At 41.6% G+C, this 21,122-nt stretch overlaps 1 protein-coding gene across 1 annotated transcript in view; it reads right to left on the bottom strand.

Annotated features, from left to right (window-relative positions):
* Window positions 1-18,006, bottom strand: part of agps (alkylglycerone phosphate synthase) — a 30,229-nt gene extending 12,223 nt beyond the window's left edge. Inside the window, exons 1-12 of the mRNA XM_030080401.1 lie at window positions 17,786-18,006; window positions 14,107-14,196; window positions 12,627-12,717; window positions 12,407-12,527; window positions 12,092-12,166; window positions 10,987-11,058; window positions 10,231-10,310; window positions 8,607-8,687; window positions 7,228-7,353; window positions 6,782-6,890; window positions 2,279-2,406; window positions 1,499-1,550 (exon numbers count right to left, since the gene is read on the bottom strand). Coding sequence (XP_029936261.1) covers window positions 1,499-1,550; window positions 2,279-2,406; window positions 6,782-6,890; window positions 7,228-7,353; window positions 8,607-8,687; window positions 10,231-10,310; window positions 10,987-11,058; window positions 12,092-12,166; window positions 12,407-12,527; window positions 12,627-12,717; window positions 14,107-14,196; window positions 17,786-17,961 — 1,201 coding nt within the window. The 5' untranslated portion in view covers window positions 17,962-18,006. The remainder of the gene's footprint in view (window positions 1-1,498; window positions 1,551-2,278; window positions 2,407-6,781; window positions 6,891-7,227; window positions 7,354-8,606; window positions 8,688-10,230; window positions 10,311-10,986; window positions 11,059-12,091; window positions 12,167-12,406; window positions 12,528-12,626; window positions 12,718-14,106; window positions 14,197-17,785) is intronic.
* Between the last annotated feature and the right edge of the window lie 3,116 nt (window positions 18,007-21,122).

Genomic DNA, 21,122 nt, shown 5'->3' with positions numbered 1-21,122 from the left:
TCATCACTTAGTGTCCTAATTGTTTCCATTCCAAAATTTGATTGCAGGTCTTTAGGTCCCTCGCAGCCATCATACTCGTTAATTAAATACTCAACATCCAGAGAAAGAAAATTACACCTACACTGTACGTAATTTTACTTAGCTCCCCCCTCTGTGGTTTCAGTTTGCTCGTGTTTTTTTGCATATCAATAGAAGCTACTAACTACTACAACATTCTCATTTTTCATCTTGTATATCAAGACAGGTGGTGCTAAATTGTATGCGTTGTCCCAATCTGAAAGGGAGCTGTGAATACATCAACTCTCCTTACCCAACAGCAGCCATGATTAAAAGTGAGGACAAGCCACTAATAAGCCCAAGAAGGTATCATAGAGCCATGAGTTTTAGTTATTAGTGAAAAACCTGGCCGCTTCATCTTCCCTACTTAATGCTAAGAAGTGCCTACTCTGTGAAAAGTGGAAATATAGGGGAGCTAATGAGATCCCTGGAGACTGGGGAACTTTACAGAGATCTCTGGCAATGCCTGATGCATTCCTCCAGACCTTAAGAAACAATATCATAAAACTTCAATGTAACTTCTTAATTTTTGCCAAGGTCATTTTTCATCTTGCTTCAGTTCTTTGCTTGTGTGTGTGTGTGTGCGTGTGTGTGCATGTGTGCACGCGCATGTGTGTTTGTGAGTGTGTGTGTGTGTGTGTGTGTGTGTGTGTGTGTGTGTGCGTGTGCATGTGCATAGCTATTCTCTTGGTAAAATAATGATCAATTTAACAATTCAACCCTGTAGAAGGTAAAATAGTCGCACACTGTTACCACTGCCATTCGTTGTTCTTTTCTCAAAAGGTACGCAGCAATAAAAAGCCCCACTGCACACTGAACCAAATACTTTTTAGGAAATAAATTGTGCTGGCAGAATTAATCTAAGATTATTACTGCTGTGCTACTGGTTAACAACAGCAATGTGCCACACGTTGCAAAGCCCTCTGATCAAATCTTGAGGTTACACAAGGGGCCTGAAGGGAATAACCATTTCCTGAAAATGGAAACCAGGTCATACGTAAGCCTACTTGTACAGTGAAGGTACCACAGTGCACCCAAAGGACTTGAATGGGAGCCCTGCTCAGACCCAATCCATAATTTTCTCAAACAAGGTTAAGAAGCAAGTGACTGTGTATGTGTAAGTGCACGCCTGTATTACACAGACTGCTGGAGGCTGGGAGTTGCTAAAACATTATCGCCTCAGAGGTTTGAGATCCCACCATGACTGAAGACATAAATCCATTTTGCTCCACAGTTCATAACAAAAAATAATGAACACAATATTAACAGATTTAGACAGAACATTTTCGAAGAATCCAAAGTTTTAATAACAAGCAGTGTCTTCAAACCAATGAAACATAAACTAGACCAATAATGGAGTGATAATGGCACCACTAGTAATGCAATGCTTAAAATTCCAGGCTGGGTCGCATTTGGATTGCAGTAATCTGATAAAACTTACCGAACTGAAACTGTTCATTATCCATCAGTCGTATAGATGCTGGCGCACATCTCTGAAAAAAGAACATTGGCCCATATTAGGGTATTTCAATGAAAACCCCTGCTCCAGTGATTACATCTTATGTCAAATGGTTCCACTGTCATTTGCTGATATACATTTGCCTTGACCAAAATCAACAAATACGTTCAGTGCAACGACTGGAGGGTTAGCTCTATAACCGATACATATAATTGTGTATAGGCTGCACCACGAGGCATTTATGGGGATGAACAAACTGGAGCCTCACTAGCCATCAATAATAGTTGCATCAGCACTATGAGCAGCCACAGACAGCAGAGGAGGCGGGCGAGTCATCTCGATTGCCTTTGTCATCCAGATTCATTCATTCTCATTAATTGTGGGCCTGCCAATCCCATTTGACCACTACAGTAGCATTGATCTGAAGAGTAAATATCTGCAGTTACAGTCTGTAGCCTACTGTGTGATTATGATTAACCTCCTGTCAACTGCACTTAATCTTCAACATTTGCCAAAATGTGCAGGCTGAATATAAATGTTTTGATGAGGCTTGAAAATATAAAGTATGGGGAGTGACATGTGCAATCCTAAATGTAAGTGAAGTGAAATATTTACATGTCATAAAAAATAATAAAACAAAACCAGAAGATGCATAACGAACCTGCAAATAAAAGTTAGGTGTGCCATCACTGTACCAGAGTAGTGTGTGTTTAGTGTTTACAGAGGGCAGAGATCTGGACATGGATACATTTGGATGCTTACCTGTCTGGCAACCTCTCGTAAGCAGGCAACTCCCTGCTCAAAGTTGGGAAACACCACTGACCCATACTTCTGATACTCTGGCATGGGACGGATCTTCATTGTTACCTCAGTCACCACACCAAGGGTTCCTGTTGGAAAAAAAAAAAATCACAGAGGGACATTTTGAGTTGGACTAAACAGAAGTAAGTCAGTTCCCACAATCTATACGACCGACCCCTCTCTTAGAGCGGAACTTCAGACCCTTTTACAGGGCTCTGGTACATGTCCCGAGGGTCCTCTGTGTGACCTTTGTCTCACATTTCACCTTGGAGATCTGGTTTTCCCCAACACACTGGGGGACAACTAAGATTTATCAGCTAAGAGCATGAAGAAATAAAGCAGGGCTCTATCAAAGGCACAGCAAGGCCAACAGCGGTGCCACAAACACAGGTATACAAAGACCTCTTGCTGGCCTCATGACCCTGAAAACTGTCAACCATTTGCTCTTGCTGCTGAAGGGGTCACGTTGCATGTTTAACCAGCAGTGTGTTTCCTCTGCCTCACACACCGAGCATGCCTGGGATGATTACTGCTCCCTAATAAAATTACTTTTCCCATACAAATGACTTCAGTTTGCAGTGAACTAACTGGTTGGTAGAGAATGCTGCTCAGCATCCCTTCAGTATGTAACATTATTAGGATATGAGATGTTGGAGATGTCAAAACGCAGCCTCAGCCACAGAAAACAACGACTGTGGGGCTGTAGCTTTCACAAAGACATGAACACAGGTCCTCCCGGCTCCCTGCTGCTCAAACAGTTCAATATTTCTCAGCTCAGCTTTGTAAAAAGCTATAAATGAATTTGATGTTCATAGGAACGCCGAGCATGTAAGTGTGCTGTCATTGGCTTTCCTTTGAGAAGACATGGATGGCCAATATGGCTTGGCGATAAATCAGTTAATTCAAATTTATGGTTTAAATCAACGCAAAGAACACCTGAATCGTAAAATCGAGATTTTAACTATGTATAACATTAAAAAAGCCCCAATTCACTCATCACACATGAATGTGTATTCTCACATAGAATGAGCATGCCCAGAAAATCATGCATGCATCACCAGTCACATGATGCCTGCAAAGATCCCCATCAATGGTAGCAGTTAGTGGAAAAACGAGAAAAATCTAGATTAAAGTCATGAATTGTTTGAAGTTTGGAGAAAAAAAAATCAAGATTTTATTTTTTTGGCCATATCGCCCTGCCCTAATAGTTACTCATATTGATATACTGTAGATATTGATACAAACAACATGGTAGGCAACTCACTGTTTCTTTCATCCCCATGGACAGCTTGGACAAAGTGGCACAATAAAATCTCAGTACCGATGCTTTTCATCTTAACAAAATAACAGTAAACAGTGATAACCTATGTCATAAAATGCCGTCATAATTCTGCCACCAGGTCGTTATTCTGAGGCAGCAAAAACCAAATGTGAACCCCTCTCGCCTTTTTTTTTTTTTGGAAAAAACATCCTAAACTACTATAATTACTGTTTCCACTAAAAAAGGCAGATGTCTGGCAAACTGCTGCATGTTTATGAACCATGCCAAATAGGAGACAATATCAAAGATGTAATAGTTAATAGTTTACAGGTAATAGTAAAATGTAATAGCTACTAGTTTACAGGTAATAGTACAGGTAATACAGGAATAATAAGTATTTTGTCTCTATGGAAGTTTGAATTATACTAATTAACTAACTAATTATCTAATCTTCTCTCATTCATTCATTCATTCACTGCACAACAGTCATGTCATGTTTGTGACTTCCTAAGAGATCCTGATCATTTCACAAGAAATCTACTGTTCCCCTTCTACTGATATGTCATGTGCTTTTGTGAGATCAGACACTTCCTATTTAGAGATGCGTCTATCCTGAACACAGCCGCCTCCATTAGCAGGCCTCTTCAGCCTGCTGTGGCTGTTAATGAGCCCTCCAATGTGACACTACATGCCACATGCTGCTCCCTAGTGGCACAACGGGTAACATGTGACTCCATTACGCCTCAGCAAATATCCCCAGGCTCCTCCCACCCAAGACTCGCCCCCATGCTGTAGAGGAGGAGCCACAGAGGGAGCGAGGCAGGAGGAGCCACAGAGTCAGGGGGAGAAAGTGAGAGAGAGAGAGAGTGAAAGTGAGCAAGAGAGGTGATGAAACAGAGAGAAGGGGGGAGGAGCTACAGTGCTGGAGCTTGAGTGCGATGGAGAGAGAGAGAGAGAGAGAGAGAGAGAGACAGAGAGAGAGAGAGAGAGAGAGAGAGAGAGAGAGAGTGATTGAGTGAGGAATGTGATGGCAAGGAGGTAAGAACAGCAAGGTCAGAAAAAAACACTCCAAAAGAGGAAAAAAAAAACCTGGAGGGCAGCTTTAGTTATTTTTACTGTGACTCTCTCTGTCAAAGTAACCTCTTGTGTGAGAATTATTTAGGGAGATGGTCTGTTCACCATGAGAAGTCCCCTTGTCTTTGACATCAAACAACCTTTTTCCAGACAAATGCAGCAGCGAAACACGTCATACTTGACGCCTGCAAAGCCCCCCTTTTAGAATCAAAGTATTAACTCAGCAGCACAACATTAAATTAGCACTGGTTGGCTTCACACACCTACATTACATTCTCCATGGTTGAGAGGCCTTCGAAAGAAAAAGTGATTATTATTGATTATTCCAATCATTTCTTTTTGCACTGGGTTGCAGCGAGCTGGAGTAAAACACTTTGCATTCAGGCCATTTCAAGGTCAGTGAGATATGGAGACCCGGTTGTTGTGCAGCGAATGAGAAGCTAGAGAGGCTTCACAGTAATTTCTAATAAAATGGATGTGTTCCACTTAACATGCAGAGCATAGTTGAGGGTTTTGGTGCTGCGCTTTGTTGTTGTGGCCTAGTATCAGACTGCAGGGTGGGGGTGCAGAGGTGAGGAGGGAGATAATTCTAATGAGGCCGAGCAGCGCTGCGACCTCTTAGTAGCAGCATTAGGCCTCCCAGAAGTGCAGGCACTCCAAAAGACGTGTGGTCCTGTCCCATCTCTCCTCCACAAAACTCCAGCTTTCTACTGCACTTAACAGACTCACCTAAAGGCCTTTTGCACTGCAAGTATTGTAATATATAAATGATAACAACAAAAACTATTATTATTATTATTTTATAACTATCTGCTGCACAGTTTGCCATGAACTTTTATATACTACAGACCTGCAGCTTGGCACTGCAGCAGAGTATTGAGCAGTGGTGTAGGAAATATTATTGTTAGCTGGAGGAAAGTCCGATAATTAAAGGTCAGCTCCCACAATATGGCTACAACACTCCTCTAACGTGGTATACATATCCAGCTCGCTTTCTATAATAAACTGTAGGCCAACACTCAAGTCTAGTATCATGGACTTGCTTCACGGTTACAGACTATATACCTCTCAAAACTCTTTTTCATTTATCCTGATATGTTACATGCAATAAAAGTGCTATTTCACATAAAAAAACATAAAAAAAAAAAAAAAAAAACCAAAACAAAACAGAAGATGACATCTCCCATATTCTAAAGTGAACCCCATCTAAAGTAACACCAACTGGCCTGATGGGGGCACCATTATTAAATGTCCAGATTTGACCACTTTAGAATGCCAGGTCTCACACAGTAGTTGCAATACTGACAAAAATTATAAATCTGCCTTTTGGAACAAAAGCGTAAGCTATATTGGAACGCCTGCTCATCTCTGAAATACAACATTAACTAGTGACCCAGTGGATATTAACCAGTAAACCTGCACATGGCTGAGACATGTTACAAATGTGGTCATAACGCCATAATTGTTTCTTCAAACATAACACATTAACTATTATTATTAAATAGCTAATAACTCTATGTGCTAGGTCATTTAAAGCAGTTAGAGGCACCACAAGGAGGTGGTGAAAGGTAAGCGTGGTGTGATAATGCTAACCAAGAGCAAGACATCTTTAACTTTTCCATAATGAACTAGGCGACTCACTGGCGACTATGTTTTGAATGCATTTGATGAGAAACGTATTGACAGATGTGCATTTGCTATCCTTTGCTATCAGTTCTAATGAGTACAAATGGAGATCTCTGCAGTACTCCGGGCCTAGTCAGTGAGCAGATTGCTGAGCTTTGTAGGGCGAATATAGAGTTTGTATCCACAGCTGTTTAACATAACGGTGCCAAGAGTCTCTGCACCTCCTCATTATGTAGAGGGGAACCTGACATATGGCAGTATTCTCTGTGGGCATTCACAAGGACAGGGCACTGCAGAGAGGGTGGGGAGGACACTTGCTGGTTCCTAACCGAGAACCCTCTTGATCACTTTTCCACCAAAGATGGTTAATGTTTAACAGACCTGTGGCATGAGAACTGTCCTGGTGTCACTGCTCTATCACAAAAATTAATGAACACAAGCAAACACATGCACACACCTCAACATATCAAAGTCAGAACAGAAAGTCAGTGCAGTTGGCAAACCTTCTGAGCCCATGATGAAGTGGTGAATGTCTGGCCCGGTGGACATGCGTGGACCCAGACAGCTCTTTTCAATCACTCCTCTCGGGGTCACCATCTTTATGTGGACGACCTGATGAGTGAGAAAACAGCAACACAACACAGTTCGATTAGAAACTCAAAGGAAACAGTGGAAAACAGTCCTGCACAGTAAAAGATTAACATAGTTTAAGCTACATTAGGTTTCAGTTTGCAAAAAAAAAAACAGTCTGAGTACTTCACCCATGCATGCAGCACGTGTGAATGCACACATAACTAACACTGATACTGCTGCATTTTAGGGTAGAGGGGTAAACTTCACACGAGTGTTGGTAATAATTTTCTTCCTAGTAGCTGTGTGTAACTGTGTACTGTAAAGAGCAAAAAGAAGCAGGAAGTGAAGGTAAGGTAAGGTAAGGGAGGTAACCCACCAGGTCCTCGATGTTGCCATAGATGTTCTTCTTCATGCCTGATGCTCTGGTGGCCACCCAGCCCCCCAGGGAGCTGAACTCCATGGAGTCTGGCTCATGTCCGGTACAGTAGCCATTCTCATTGAGCTGTGGAAAAAGAGACAAATACACAGATTTGATTTTGCATACAAAAGCAAGTCAGCAATATTTGGAAAACAACAAAGCTGTTAACCTACAAAAATGTTTTTATGACATGCAAAATGAATAAGACAGCAAAGGGACCAAAAAAAAAACAGCAGCTCTGCCGGCGAATTTCACTGCACTCGTTATGCTGTAATGCTCCAACTCAGGTTTTATGGCATCATAGATTTTAACAAGTCTAAAATAAACCAAAAGGAAAGAGCAAGAGAAGAATAAAAAGAGACATTCAGAGATTGGTGTATTATGTGGGCTGAGCCCAGTTCCACTGCCTGAATGAAACACTTGTATCCTGTGCAAAGTAACAGCTATACTCTTCCAGGTGACATGGCTCAACCTTTTTTCAAGAATAACAGCAAAATAAACAATACAGAAAAAACATCGCTCTTACATATTTGCGTGACTGCTTCACATCTCAGCCTATCCACACGGAAAAATAAGTGACATCTTGGCTTAAATTTGCTGCCCCATGGCCTTCACACTGGGTTAATCTAGTTTCAGGGTTGGGTTTGGGGTCCTCAGTGGCGCACAAACAAGACCCCCAGAGCATCCCAGCAACCCCCGCCAGATGCACAAACCCTCCAGGGACTACAGGCCTCTGGTTTGTCATAAGTAGTCAGTGCACTCTCCTACAGGCACACCAGCCCAGAATGCCTACATCCAGGCGGCACATTTAATAAAATAAAATAAAAATAAAATAAATAAATAAATAAAATAAAAAATAAAAAATAAAAGACCCTAAAGTACCTGAGCGACCCACACCAGAAGCACTGATCAGAAGACGAGGGGTAAAGTCAGGCCTTGTTTTATTACAGCGCTCCCCTCGAAGGCAGCTTTTAATGCACACCCATCTGCTCCATCAAAATGGCCCAGTCTAAATGCAGAGGTAGAGTCTATTTTAGATGCAGCTCACGCATTCCTCTACATCAAACACCCGCTCCTTCTCCATTTTTCTGAATTAGCTTGATGGTGCCATCTGCTCATAGCCGGCGCCTCACTCACTAATCTCTACCCTTCAGCACTCTGCTCCTCTGTGAAACTCCTCTCTAAATGCTGTCAGACCCACCGAGCACAGAGAACCTCCGGTGATTGAGCATGGGAACCTGCATGTGAATGGTCAAACGCAGCTTGGTCGTTTGCACACTGTTTTACAGTAAAATATGCTTTAACAGTGGATGAATATTGATGTGGATGGTGCTTACTAATCTCTCCAAATCCTGACCGATGATGCCAGCTTCCACATGGGCAGTTAAATTTTTCTCGTCAATCCACAGTATGCGGTTCTGTAGAGGAAAAAACACACGACGACGACATGAGTGATGAGGTCATAAACATTTCTTGGAAAGGCTTTCGCAAACATAAGTTAATACCACCGGGAATAATCGTAAATCTTCTGTAATCCTTTTTGAGTTTATCTAACATAAAAGACCACCACTGAACCAGCTTAGAGGATCTTCATTAAAAATACAAAACTACCTTCACCTGTTATGTTCGTGTCAACTCTTGCTGTACACATGGGTGATTTGTCATTGCAGTGAAATGTGTATAAAATGATGCACAAGTCATCTAGATATTTTCTGCTTGATGTAATGATGCAGCCACAACACAATGGCAATGTGTATTTCAATATTTGACTTGGTATAAGCCTGATACAGCTTCAGTGAAGTGTTGCAACCTGCAGATACAGAGAATATATATGACATTGCTGCACAATATGGAAAACATGTTTTTTTTTTTCTAACTTTGTAGCCACTTAAGTGGAAATTTAAGGGGAAAACAGAGTTCAAGGTGTTAACATATCTTCCAGCAGTTGGAAAGACTGACGGTCCAAATAAATAAATGAATGAAAAACAATAAGTGGCATGGAATTTTGGTTTTATTTGAAAAGGAAAGTCCCTGGCGAAAAAGCCTTGACATTTTGTTGACAAGAGAGTGCTGCAGCGGCACGTCCTTCTAGACTGATAAACACACGTCAGCGAAGATAACTGTGTGCAGAGGAGTTGTGTGAAGGAGACAAGAATTAGGTTCCTCAAGGTTAACCTCAATTTAACATTCAGTCCCACAAATTCACCTCTTATTGGAGCCATGCTGGTCCATGGCTTACCCCAACACTGCAGGAGCTTACCTCACACCTGCAATCGATTACTTTCCACAGGTAATAAAGATTATGTTCCTACCATACTGCTCCTTTCATGTGCTTCCTTTGGAGTCACCTGACCTCTGACCCTTGACACAGCACACTGGCCACTGGTGTCTATGTCACCAACTCCCTGACTAGTAGTTTAGCAGCGGCCAGACAGCTTATATATCACCTCCACATGTGCCTGGATCAAAGGGCTATACTGTACTGGTAAGGGTAAGCACCATTTTTCACCATAACTAACAGCCCCAAGTTTCATCATTTCTCTGGAGAGTGTCATTGGATTCAATCAATATTAGGAATGATTGTCTTATTAAATCTTACTAGTACAAAATAAAATATACATCATAGGTGCTTGATTTGAGTGAAACATGACTTTGACGTTTTTCCTTCTTTTTAAAAAATAATGAATAAAAATAATTGACACAAAAAGCCACCCAGAAAACAATTATGGGTTTTTTTATTCCTTGCATTTTTAAATCCAAACAAAAGCATAAAACTGGGTGTGATTCTCTGTGAATCTTCATGCTGACAGAAAATAATGTCATGTGGGCAAGCATGGCCTTATGTCTTTGAATAGGAGCACTGATATAGAATTAGTTTCTCCCTTTAGACCATAATTCCTGGTGAATCTGTCTCAACACATTCAGTATGTACGGTACAGATGCAGGTCTTTCATTACGTACCATCTGTGAGGTGTCCAGGGAGACGATGGAGCGAGTTTCCTCTGGGGGGCACTCTAGGGCACTGGAGACACTGGTACCTCCTGGGAGAAAAGAACCAGCAGTTGCAGTAATAAAGTCTTCAAACAGACCATGTGAATATAGCAGACAGCTTCCTGCTTTCATGGTTTTGCACTTCTCTACGCCCCCATGTTCATCCCTTTGTGGAAAACTTAGAAACTGGCGCTGTAAGCACCAGTTTAAATTCTGGCAGTAGCCTTGGATGCTTAGTAAATCATAATTTCCATGATTTAAGAAAAGCAATGTGGAGGAGGTTCTGTACAACGATTCAAAGTTCACAATGAGGCTGTTACACAGAATGAAGAGGATGAAGCCTAAAATATCTTTAATGCATAGATGAATACCTGACTTTACTTCATTATATCTTCCTTATTAACATGCCCATAAATCACATCAATATAGTGTACACACCTAACAAGACATGAAACTGTGCATGTTGTGTGAAAGAAGCTTAAATGACATTATCAAGGGATCTGCCATTTCTTATAAAAAGAAATGCTCATTCATTACCACTATGCCTGCATGAATATATATAAAACATAATTTCATCAGCATGGGAATAGAGTATGAAATATATTTTTAATATATTTTAAAAATGTGTATAAACTACATTTACAAAACGTGAAGTGTTCTAATGGCTTGTACATACATAACCAGTGAATATGCTGATAAGAAGCTTTGATTTCACAAGAGACTCACCTCCATATGGTATCAAACAAACACTGTGCTTGCATGCCAGCTCCACTATTTTCACTACATCATTGTGGCAGTCTGTAAAGACATGGAGTATCATTTTAATCATTAGCCATCGTTTCCATCCAGCATCCGCTACTGTAATCATAAATTAAATGCTCCCAACGATACAAGAGTACATGCACTACAGGGGAAATGAGAGACGGCACATAAAACTATGTATCAATAGAAGACAATAAATAAATTCATAAGGCTTGAGCCATTAGAGCAAGAAGACAAGCGGAGAGGTAGGGTGGGCTTTGGTTTGCCTGATGGCTCTGATTTGCCTGGGGCATTCAAGAGATGGAGTCAGAGAGCATGAAGCTATGCTCTCTAGGGTGGGATGTGCTGGATCAATATGACGGTACTCTGGCCAATCACAGGTCCCACGGCCATTCACACTGGAGTGGTGAGCCAGAGGGAAGAGCAGCAATATCCACCTACATGGATCTGCTTGACTGGCCTCAAGTGCTTGGTGAGCCAGTGAGAAATGCCTCCACTCTAACATGTTCTGCCATCCAATTAAACACACAGCTTTCGCCTGTGGATTACAGTTCAGCAAACTAACCCTACATTTAAAATACACAATGACTTGAAAGGAGTAGTGCCAAGTGCAAATTACAGGCCCAGAAAAAAAAATCTGTTGGATATATAGTGGAGGGAACTGAATTTGTGGGGTTAGAAAAATAAAAATCGGGGACTGCTGTAGATGGAACGCTGGTTACAGTTGCTTGGTGATTTGCTGCCCATTTGGGAGGCTGCTAATCAAGTTTCAACCATCAGTCAACACTCATTTACATGATAAAATAGTGCCAGCCATAACGGCAGCAAACCAATCTCAGCCTCATAATTCATGGGTGCACTGTGCAGGGCCAGACCGTGGAGTATTGGGTGTCAACCATCCTCCCCCTGACGCTTCTTATTAAGCCTCCACTCATACATATTAATATCCCTCCGCCTCTGCAGAGATTAACCCTTTAAATCACCTAAGCTGGGAGGGGGATCAGCTATGCAATGTGGAAGAAGAAAAACAGACCAATAAAAGCACTGATGACATGGTTTCTGAACTCACTTGGCCATACCACCAGATCTGGAACACGCCCGACCTTCCCTTCTCGCAAAGCAAAAATTTCATGTAAGCAATGCCCTGGGGGAAAAAAAATCCACAATTAAGAATATGACTAAGATGCACATGAATTTAAAGATGGTCACCTCAAACAAACATCGTGCATTTTGCATTAAAAATCAAGATAACAAACCAATTTAAATATGCCAGCTGCTGTTTATAAATATCAAAGAATATGCGGAGGGAAAAAAGAGGTGGGGAAAGAAATTTTCAGAGTATGTGACGCTTTGAGAGATCCAGCCTCTTCCCAGCATGCCTCACCATGAGCACGGAACACCCGGTCTTCCGCATCATGAGAGAAGGGAATACCCACAGATTTCAGATCCTCCACGAAGGCCTCGTTAAGAGTGGGAGGCTGGACAGCATTGCTGTTCAGAACCGGCTGAAACAAAAGAAGGCCTTGTGATATAGGTAACTGTGATTTAGTGCTGCAGTGTGCCATTTGCAGAAGACACAAGAAATAGATATAAATTGCGCTCACTGTTGCTGGAGATTTATGCTGCAGGCTGGCTCCGAAAGTGCCTTCAAACCAGTCTTTCAGACTAGGGAGGATCATGCCACTTAGCCTATACCTGGAAGGGGGAAAATAAGACAGATATAACCACGACAGCCATACGTAAACCTTGTGTTGGTTATTTCTGGTGCTAGGATTAAACCAAGTCATAAATCCTTGATTGAAAATGTTTAAATACACAAGTGGGTTTATTCAGTTGGAGAGCAAGCCCTGTGTCTAATAAGAATAGAGGGTTTGAGTCCAAGGAGGTTATTAGGCAAGCAGAGCTGCAGTGACAGTGCTGTCTGTGTGATTGCCCCAGCCAGCGCTTGCATAATTGAGCTGCTGGCACAGCCTGGACCAGCCCATCAGGGGACTGTGGTCTGCCTTTGTCCAAGAGACCATGAAACACACTCTTTAATGAAAAAGCCTCTGTCACAGCGAGCTCAGAGGTGGAGGCAGGAGGAGGAGAATATTGTCTTTGACTTTCATTCAGCGGTGCCTCAGCCTTGGGATACTGTATATGCTGCCCAGGTAGCTTCTCAGCTGAGAGGGTATGGAGCATACAGCGACGCAGTTTAATGCAACTGCTCGCAAAAGAGGAAACCATTTGCTGTGCAACATCCTGTTCAGTTTGATGCATTACTCAAAACACGGCTCCACATACACACTGCACTGGGTGCCTATGTTTACAATCTGACAGGCAAGGCTGTCTGTTCTAAAGCCATACATCATGATTACAAAAACAAGGCTCATCTCTACCTCTGCTTTTGGCATGGGAGACAAAGATGAAGTTGTTGAACAGAAGACACCCAATAAAAGAGCTATCCATTCTGGTGCCAGTGCAAACTCAAGCCATGATCAGTCACTAAATATTGGAAACAAAAGGCCTTGCTTTTCTACACCCACACACACATTCAACCTAAAAATTTCTTCTTTGGCAATCGCAAAATAACTGCGAAACCGTGTGTGTGACCACAAGCCCCAGAGACAGTGACGATTACTAACATAATATGTTCCATTTATCAGCAGTTTGGCTGTGTGAATGGGAGGTGGGGCAAACTTTCTCTCTGTTAATGAGCAACAGAGTTTCTGAAAATCACAACCAGTGACCTTCTCAGATGACAACATGCAATTCAGATGCCAGTCACTAGATGGCAGTAGCACCACATTCTTTTGAGTGTAGGAGAAGGCAAATAATTTCCATAGCTGGGCTGGAGTGTGGGCTGTGAAAATGATCAATTCATACCTCTATACCTGATGATATTTTAGCATAGGAGGAACAGGCTTTTTCTGCAATGAGCCTCAAGCCAAACAAAAAGTACTGTGTCCTGAAGCTGAACAGATTTCCCACGCTAAAACAAGATCACCATTTATAAAGGATAGCTACAATTAATTATCTCACAAATCTATGATGGATAGGTATAACAATTCAACATAAAAGCAGCAATGTGAAATCATACTGTACCTTTTCCCAGTGAATTCTGCTTGACCTTTTTTGTTGAAGAGGAATCTAGAGTCACTGTACCCCCAGCCATTCCATTTCATAATCTCCTGCCTATGGAAAAACAAACAACAGGACAGATTAAATTAGTGATTCATACATTCTAGGGTGTCTGGAGTCAAGACAGGACATGAAATAATATCAGAGGAAGTTGCAAAGATACATGTGAAGGTGCTGTCTGGAACAACAACCTTGTACATTCTCAATTTGTCACTGCAGTCATTTGTGTCTGGTCTGTAGGTGATGCATTGTTTAAAACCTGAATTCTTGTTCAAAATTTAGGTTAGGTAAACAATATCAACCAAGACAAAGAAAAAAAAGAACAGCCGTTGCTGATAATCTTGTACCTCGCGGCGATATCTGAACACAGTGCTGCAGTATTTCCACAGCTAACCGGGCCTACAGTACACTATTTCACTGGGGAGATTGTCCCTGTTTCCTCATTTTACTATCAGTCATTCCACAGCCTTCCCATTCACTTGCGGTGGGGCCAGCTATCACCTGGCAAATTTACAGTATGGGAGGTTGCAGACAGTTACACCTACAATATTCCCTGGGTGTTAGCCGCTGCACAGCACTCTGCACACAGGCTGGCAACCACAGCTTGTTGTCATGGTAATGTTGGGGAGCAGGAGTGACACATTCAAACAACATACCCATCAACAGAGGTAGCCAGCCCAATCCAACAGAGATTCGCTTTGCTCTTCGCCATTTCCCATTCAGCTCTACCTATGCTTATTAAAGGCGTGCTCCCAAAATCAAGGGAAAGACATCCCAAGACGTAAATACTGAGGAATTAACTGAACATTGGCTTAAGATGAGGAGTATACTGCTATCATCACTGGTTTCACATCCAAAGATAACAAAACGGCCTCTGGAGTATTACCGTGCTGGGCTCTGCTCACACCTCTTGTAGAAACACCACTCTACTACCACTCAGAGAGCAACCATAATTCATGTGTCACTTGGGATGGGATGCTAACATAGTACAGTAAAAGCCATAATAAAGATTAATACCTGCCAAAGTGGAGTTTCCTATAAATTAGGGGTGAAAGCACAAACGAGATGCAGACACACTGAATCATACTTTGAATGAATCCTCACCACGAACGGTGTCCTGTCATGACTGATACACATGCCGGCGGAAAATTTATCAACAAAAATGGCAAGTGTGGAGAGGTCAGTGAACACAGACTGCTGCTATAAGTAGACAACTTTGTGATCTGAGTCTATTCACAATAGCCAGGACCAAGTGAAAGGAGCTACTGCAGGTCTTATAGAAATTGAAAATTATTTTATCAAACTGAGAAGCTCTTCCCTACCTGGGTGCATCTAAACCTGGCTGCTGCTGGGGGAAAAAATGTTTTCTGAAACAGCTGCTGTTCAGCTGCTGTTAGCCCTTGCCTCTGATAAAAACCAAAAATGCGTGCCTCAGTGTTCCTTTGAGGTTTTAAACCATTGTCTTGCTACAAGTAGTATCTTTTGCCTTTATCAAAGTGTGTGCTCTTTGGTTAAAGGCTTGCATCAATATAGAGCTCAACCATGTTTAGTTCCATTAAAATTAGCTCTTTGGTTACAGCCTCTGGCCACTGTTAACATTATCCACAGTTAAATTGTAATTAAACTGTGCTGCACATGCTAAACTGGTTCTCCACAAAATCAAACAGTTTAAACTGATAGCTACCACAGTTTCAAAACAGAATTAAAGTCTAATAACCAATTGTTACTACACTGATATTTGCAAGGGTTTTATTATCCAAGGGAATTGTTTATTTATTTATTTATTTTTCTATAAATCTCCGACAGAAAAAAATTGTTGGATGATGTAATTCATGATCAGAAGCTACAGACTAAGATAGTATTACTAGAACCTAAGAGGGCAGGTTCATCTGTGATCTATTTTTCACTGACTGCTCACTGAAAAAGAGCATGCAATTACAGCAAACAAAGGGAAGTGCAACACAAATCTCAACACAAACAAATGACTAACTTTCTACAGATTACACAACTATGCGAGTGTTTTTTTTAACTGACACAAACATGACTGAATTTGCCTTTCTGGCAGATGGATATGTATGAATAAGATACGTGGTTGGGTCATGCCTTCACTAAAGTGGGCTAAAAAGTGGGCTACAGCTGACATCCCACTCAACCCACAAATCAGGCTTTGGACAGATACCATTAACCAACCACACGAGAAAAACCACAGCAACAGGCTCCGTCAGGGGGAGGTAAAAGTTCACCTGAGGTTGTCTCTTGTTTTTTATTCAAACAGTGACTGGTAAGTTTTAGTCTTGCAACATGATGTAATTAAATCAAATTAAAAAAAAAAAAAAAAAAAAAAAAAAAAAAAAAGGGCAGACTAAGAGGTTATCTGTTATTACACAGACTCCAGTGCAATGTGCAAGTCCCTACCTGCACCTTACTATGCTGCTGGTGTATACCATCCTAGGTAGAGATAGCCCAGCAGCAAAGTTGTTGCTGGTTTACCCCTACTTAAGTTAAAAAAAAAAAAAAAAAAAAATCTATTCACCTTCTATGTAGTTTTTGCTCTGCACTGTTGCACCATGCAGTTCTGATTGCTACATTATTACTTCTGTTGATGCTGACAGCAAAATGCTGATGTGTTCCACTGTAATTTTGTTATGCTTTTCATGGATTATCAAACTCAGTGACTTAAATGTAAACTTTACACACAACTTTTGGTGGACAGATAGGACTGAAAGACAAAACACTGGCTAATTATCAGAATGTCATGTTGACTGTGACAGGACATTATAAACTTCACAAGGCCAGCTCTACAAAGTGCTGTGCTGGTGTAAATGCAGAGTGAGGAATTCAGACTTGCAGCTGCTGACTAAATAAGCACAGTGGTATCTGGGACTGACACTAGATGTCAGTGCAGCGTGGTGGTATTTCCTCAAAAGGAATTGAGCTCCTCATAGGTTGAAAGTCAGACCACCACCAGTCCTAACCAATCAGATCAAATACAGGGCGGAAAAGTTCCACTTTTCCCTCTTCTGTCGGTTCTTGCAACTTGAATGGCTTGGGTGTCCCCAATAACTAAAAATCCCATTTATTTAAAAAAAAAAAAACAAAAAAACTTTACAGATGGGAGCTCAAAGATTTACTACACATCATATAACACTGTGCCTTCCCTCTTCTTATCGTGCCAAGTCAACTAACGCGTACAATTACCAATGGAAATGACGATCTACATAACCAAATTATGGATAGCCAAATTCTTGAGTCAAACAGTTATGGATCAGCGTCATTACGACTATAAAAAAAAAACACAATAGCATAAAGCTGGTAGAAGCCACAGCTTTAGCTGAGTAGAAAAAGTTAAGCAGACAGACTGAGGAGTCCAGCCGCACCCTCTCCATAGTAAATGAATGGCCACTTTGTTAAGGCAAACAAGCGTTGATGTTAGCTAGCAAGCTAACTTCAGTAATGCCCGATTTAACCACGTCTCCCCGACTAAGCTTGACAGACAAGGGGGATGCGATGTGTGTGACTTATGACAGCCCGCCGGTTCTCATTTAGCCAGTGCCACTACTGATGATGGGCATGTAAGTGTGTACAGCCACTGAGGATGGAGCCCTCGTCCACTGACGCTGCCGCTTCATCCCAGCGTTTTTACCTCCTCCTCGGCACCCTCTTCGCCGTAGATGACACATTTGTCTTGTTCTCCTCCGCTTTGCATTCAACAGCTCCCACGGCCGAATCGCTGTCCACGGGTTTCTGTAAATGCCCGGCAATTATCCTCAGTCTTTGCTGTGCAATTCGCTGCCTATCGGAGCTGCTGTTGGACGCCATGCTGCTTCCGTGTTTGTGCAGGGAGGGAGCGGCGGCTGTCAGAGGTCAGCGCAGGGAAAGTATGCTGCCTTCATGTGCTGTCGGAAATACAGCAACTACTATATGGGCGGAGATGAGCGACCCCCCCCCCCCCAAAAAAAAGGTGGTATCGAAAGATTTGGATGAGAAAGTGAGGATTTTCTGTAATTCTGCACTTACTAATTGCACATAGAAAGACTGGTCAACAACTCATGGTTCAGTGAATCAGTATATCTATTGGTGCAAACACTGAGCAATGTTGTATATTTTTATTTTCATTTTTGTTTGACTTTTAACCAAGTATTTAAATGGATTAGATAGGATCAGATATTGCATGCCTGGTTCATCTTTCTTTTTAACTGCAGCATAGTCGTTCTCTAACGATCGGTTTCTAAATTGTCACCAAAAATAATCTTTCAACATGCTGTTATTATATTCCAACCAAAAACAGACCGAGTGCACAAGCGGTAGGTTATTTGAGACTTGGGAAGTCGGAGGAAAGAGCTTACGAGGAGCTCATGAAGGCAGCATTTTACGTGATTCCCAGCATGCCTTGCTGTATACGACTGATTACATAGTAAGCTCTGATCCATAGGTTATTGGAATTTAGTAGAATCAAAGATAGTAAAGTTACAGTATCTGTAACAGAACCTCCTACTTTAATCGGCTGAAAGAATGTGACAGGCTGCGCATTGACAGAAACAAGCTGACATTGCATTAGCTTTAAATCTAGTAGCCTGAACTGTATATGTGTATATATGGGAATTAATATATATATCAACAGCTAGTGTACATGAATCGCACAGTGATGATGCATGGGGAGCTCTGAGGCAATGGAAATTAACATTGGCACCTTCAGCTTGTATGGAAACAGCATAATGGAAGAAACTGAAACAGTGAACATATGGAACTAAAGAAACTGAAGAAAATGGTTGAAGAATAAAATCCTGTTAATCAAAACTGACAGCAAAATACCCTATCTAAAATTTGTAAATGTTCCCCATGCATCACAACTTTCATATAAACTGTATTTGTGAGTGAAACTGGCAGTGTAAAGCTGAGATGATAAGACTATATGTGCTCCATTCTTTGAGTTGCTGTGTCTGCCACATAATCAAACCGCTCATTACCAGGAAGGCTTTGACAAAGGTTTACGCCTCTTAAGACAGTAACATTGGATTCCCTTAATACACAGGCTTTGTGACATGATTTACATTTGAGAGTAAGTTAAACAATTTAACTTTACTGTTTACCTTTCTGCCTCACCTCCACTGAGTCACATGACCAGCACGACTAGTGTTTCCATATGGCACACAGTGCTCTTTTAAGTAATGATGTAACACACTGAGTTATACCAACCATAAGCAATGGCTATTTTTCACCCCAAAAATGACCATAGTCAAAAAGACAGAGCTTGCAACAAACACTTGACAAAGAATCACACTTTATTTGAGAAAACAATCACTCTTCAACAGAAATGTGCCTTGCTGTGAACTGCTCATCCAGATGTTTGATGATTTGTTTCCCACGGGCCAAAGTATTAACTCCCAAAACAAAGTTCTGTAATGCACTGACTGCAAACAATTAGAGTCTAAGTGTATCACAGAACTTTATTTGGAAAGCCATGGTGCCAGCTCATAGGTTTGTCCTTTGTGCACCCCTAGCCACTTCACGACAGAGTGCTCCTTAACCTGTAGTGAGGCACAGAAAGCAGGGAAGAATAATACAGTTCAGTTTGGTAATGATCGCTTTCTTCGTTGTATTGAGTTTCATTGAAACTTTTTAATCATCTGAAAGCAATTGTCCTCCAGGATGAACCTGCTGTAATTGAACCTTCACATTTGGATAAGACTACGGCATAACAAGTAGCCAAGACTTGACTGCTTAAAAGACTGTGGCTTCACAGAAGGGCTTGCTGTGAGATTAATCCTCTCTGGTGCAGGCCTAGTGGAGATTCTTACATGTTGTCAGCTCTCTTCACTAATGATTAATGACTAAATATCATTGGGGCCTGGTCCCTACAATGTGTTTACTCACCATTTCAACTTTGACAGCCGTAATGATTGTAAAGTTGACGTTTTGCCACTCTCTTTTTCAGCTGACATGTTTAAAGACTCCAAATTTGGAGACACATGCATCTTGATTAGAGTGATTTCACTCATGAGGCTGTGAGCCTTTTAGTATAATGACTCTACCTGTTGAGCTCTGACAACTTTCTCAGCTGAATAATGGAGAATGATATCTCCACTAAACAATGTAAGTAAACGTGATAGCTATGAGGAAAATGCAGTAGACCAGCTGAGCTCCAGGGGTAGCCTAGTGAGTTCCATAAGTTTGAAGGTAGTTGGATACTGGCCACTTCACCAGCAGGTAACAGGCAATAGCCTAACTTTCAAAGTGCAAAAAAGATGACACAGATTATGCCACGTTTCAACTGCTAACGTGTCAATAAATTCTACAACAGGAGATATTTCAGAGGCAAAATAAGTTCTGCAAGTCATACTGTACCTGATAGAGGTAGACGCAAGGGGCCAGCTGCAATCCAACACGAGGGGCAAATAGTCTAGATCATAAAATGCAAAAGGAGAAAGCTATCTGAAAACATTGCAGGCCTATGGGCAGATTAACAATGCAAAAGCCTGCTCTGACTGCGCTTGCTGTCCGCCTGTGGACTTGCAGTACACTAATCGTAAGGTGCCTTATGCCGCTTTTACCTTTTCTTCTTCCAGTCCTGTGCAGTTCACTATCTGCAGCTGGAAGAATGTCGACGTGGAGCTGCCAAACGTGAACGCGTGTTCATGAGCGCGCTTGAGGGAAAAAAAAGTCTTTTAGTGTAATTTCACGCGGTGGCACAGTGGGCTGCTCTGTAGCATGAGGTTCTTTACAGATAGGTGCTAGAGTCAGAGCTAAAGTCTACCTTATTGGGTTGACATCTTTCAGACGAGCCTTAATTGCATCGCGATCCAACTTCTTACTCGCGCCGAGGTGTCAGAATGCTTTAAATGTATTAAGCTGCGAGGCGCTCTGTAGCCTTCACTGACGTAACAACCCCTTTAAATTATAATCTTACTCCCACCAACTAAAATACAGTGAACCAATACAGAACAACAAGAAGAACTCGCATATCAATGTATAAAATAAAC

The sequence above is a fragment of the Myripristis murdjan genome, chromosome 21 (genome assembly GCF_902150065.1).
Source record: "Myripristis murdjan chromosome 21, fMyrMur1.1, whole genome shotgun sequence".
Classification (NCBI taxonomy): Eukaryota; Metazoa; Chordata; class Actinopteri; order Holocentriformes; family Holocentridae; genus Myripristis; species Myripristis murdjan.
Note: the sequence above shows the minus strand (reverse complement) of the source record. Positions and strands in the feature narration are given on the sequence as shown.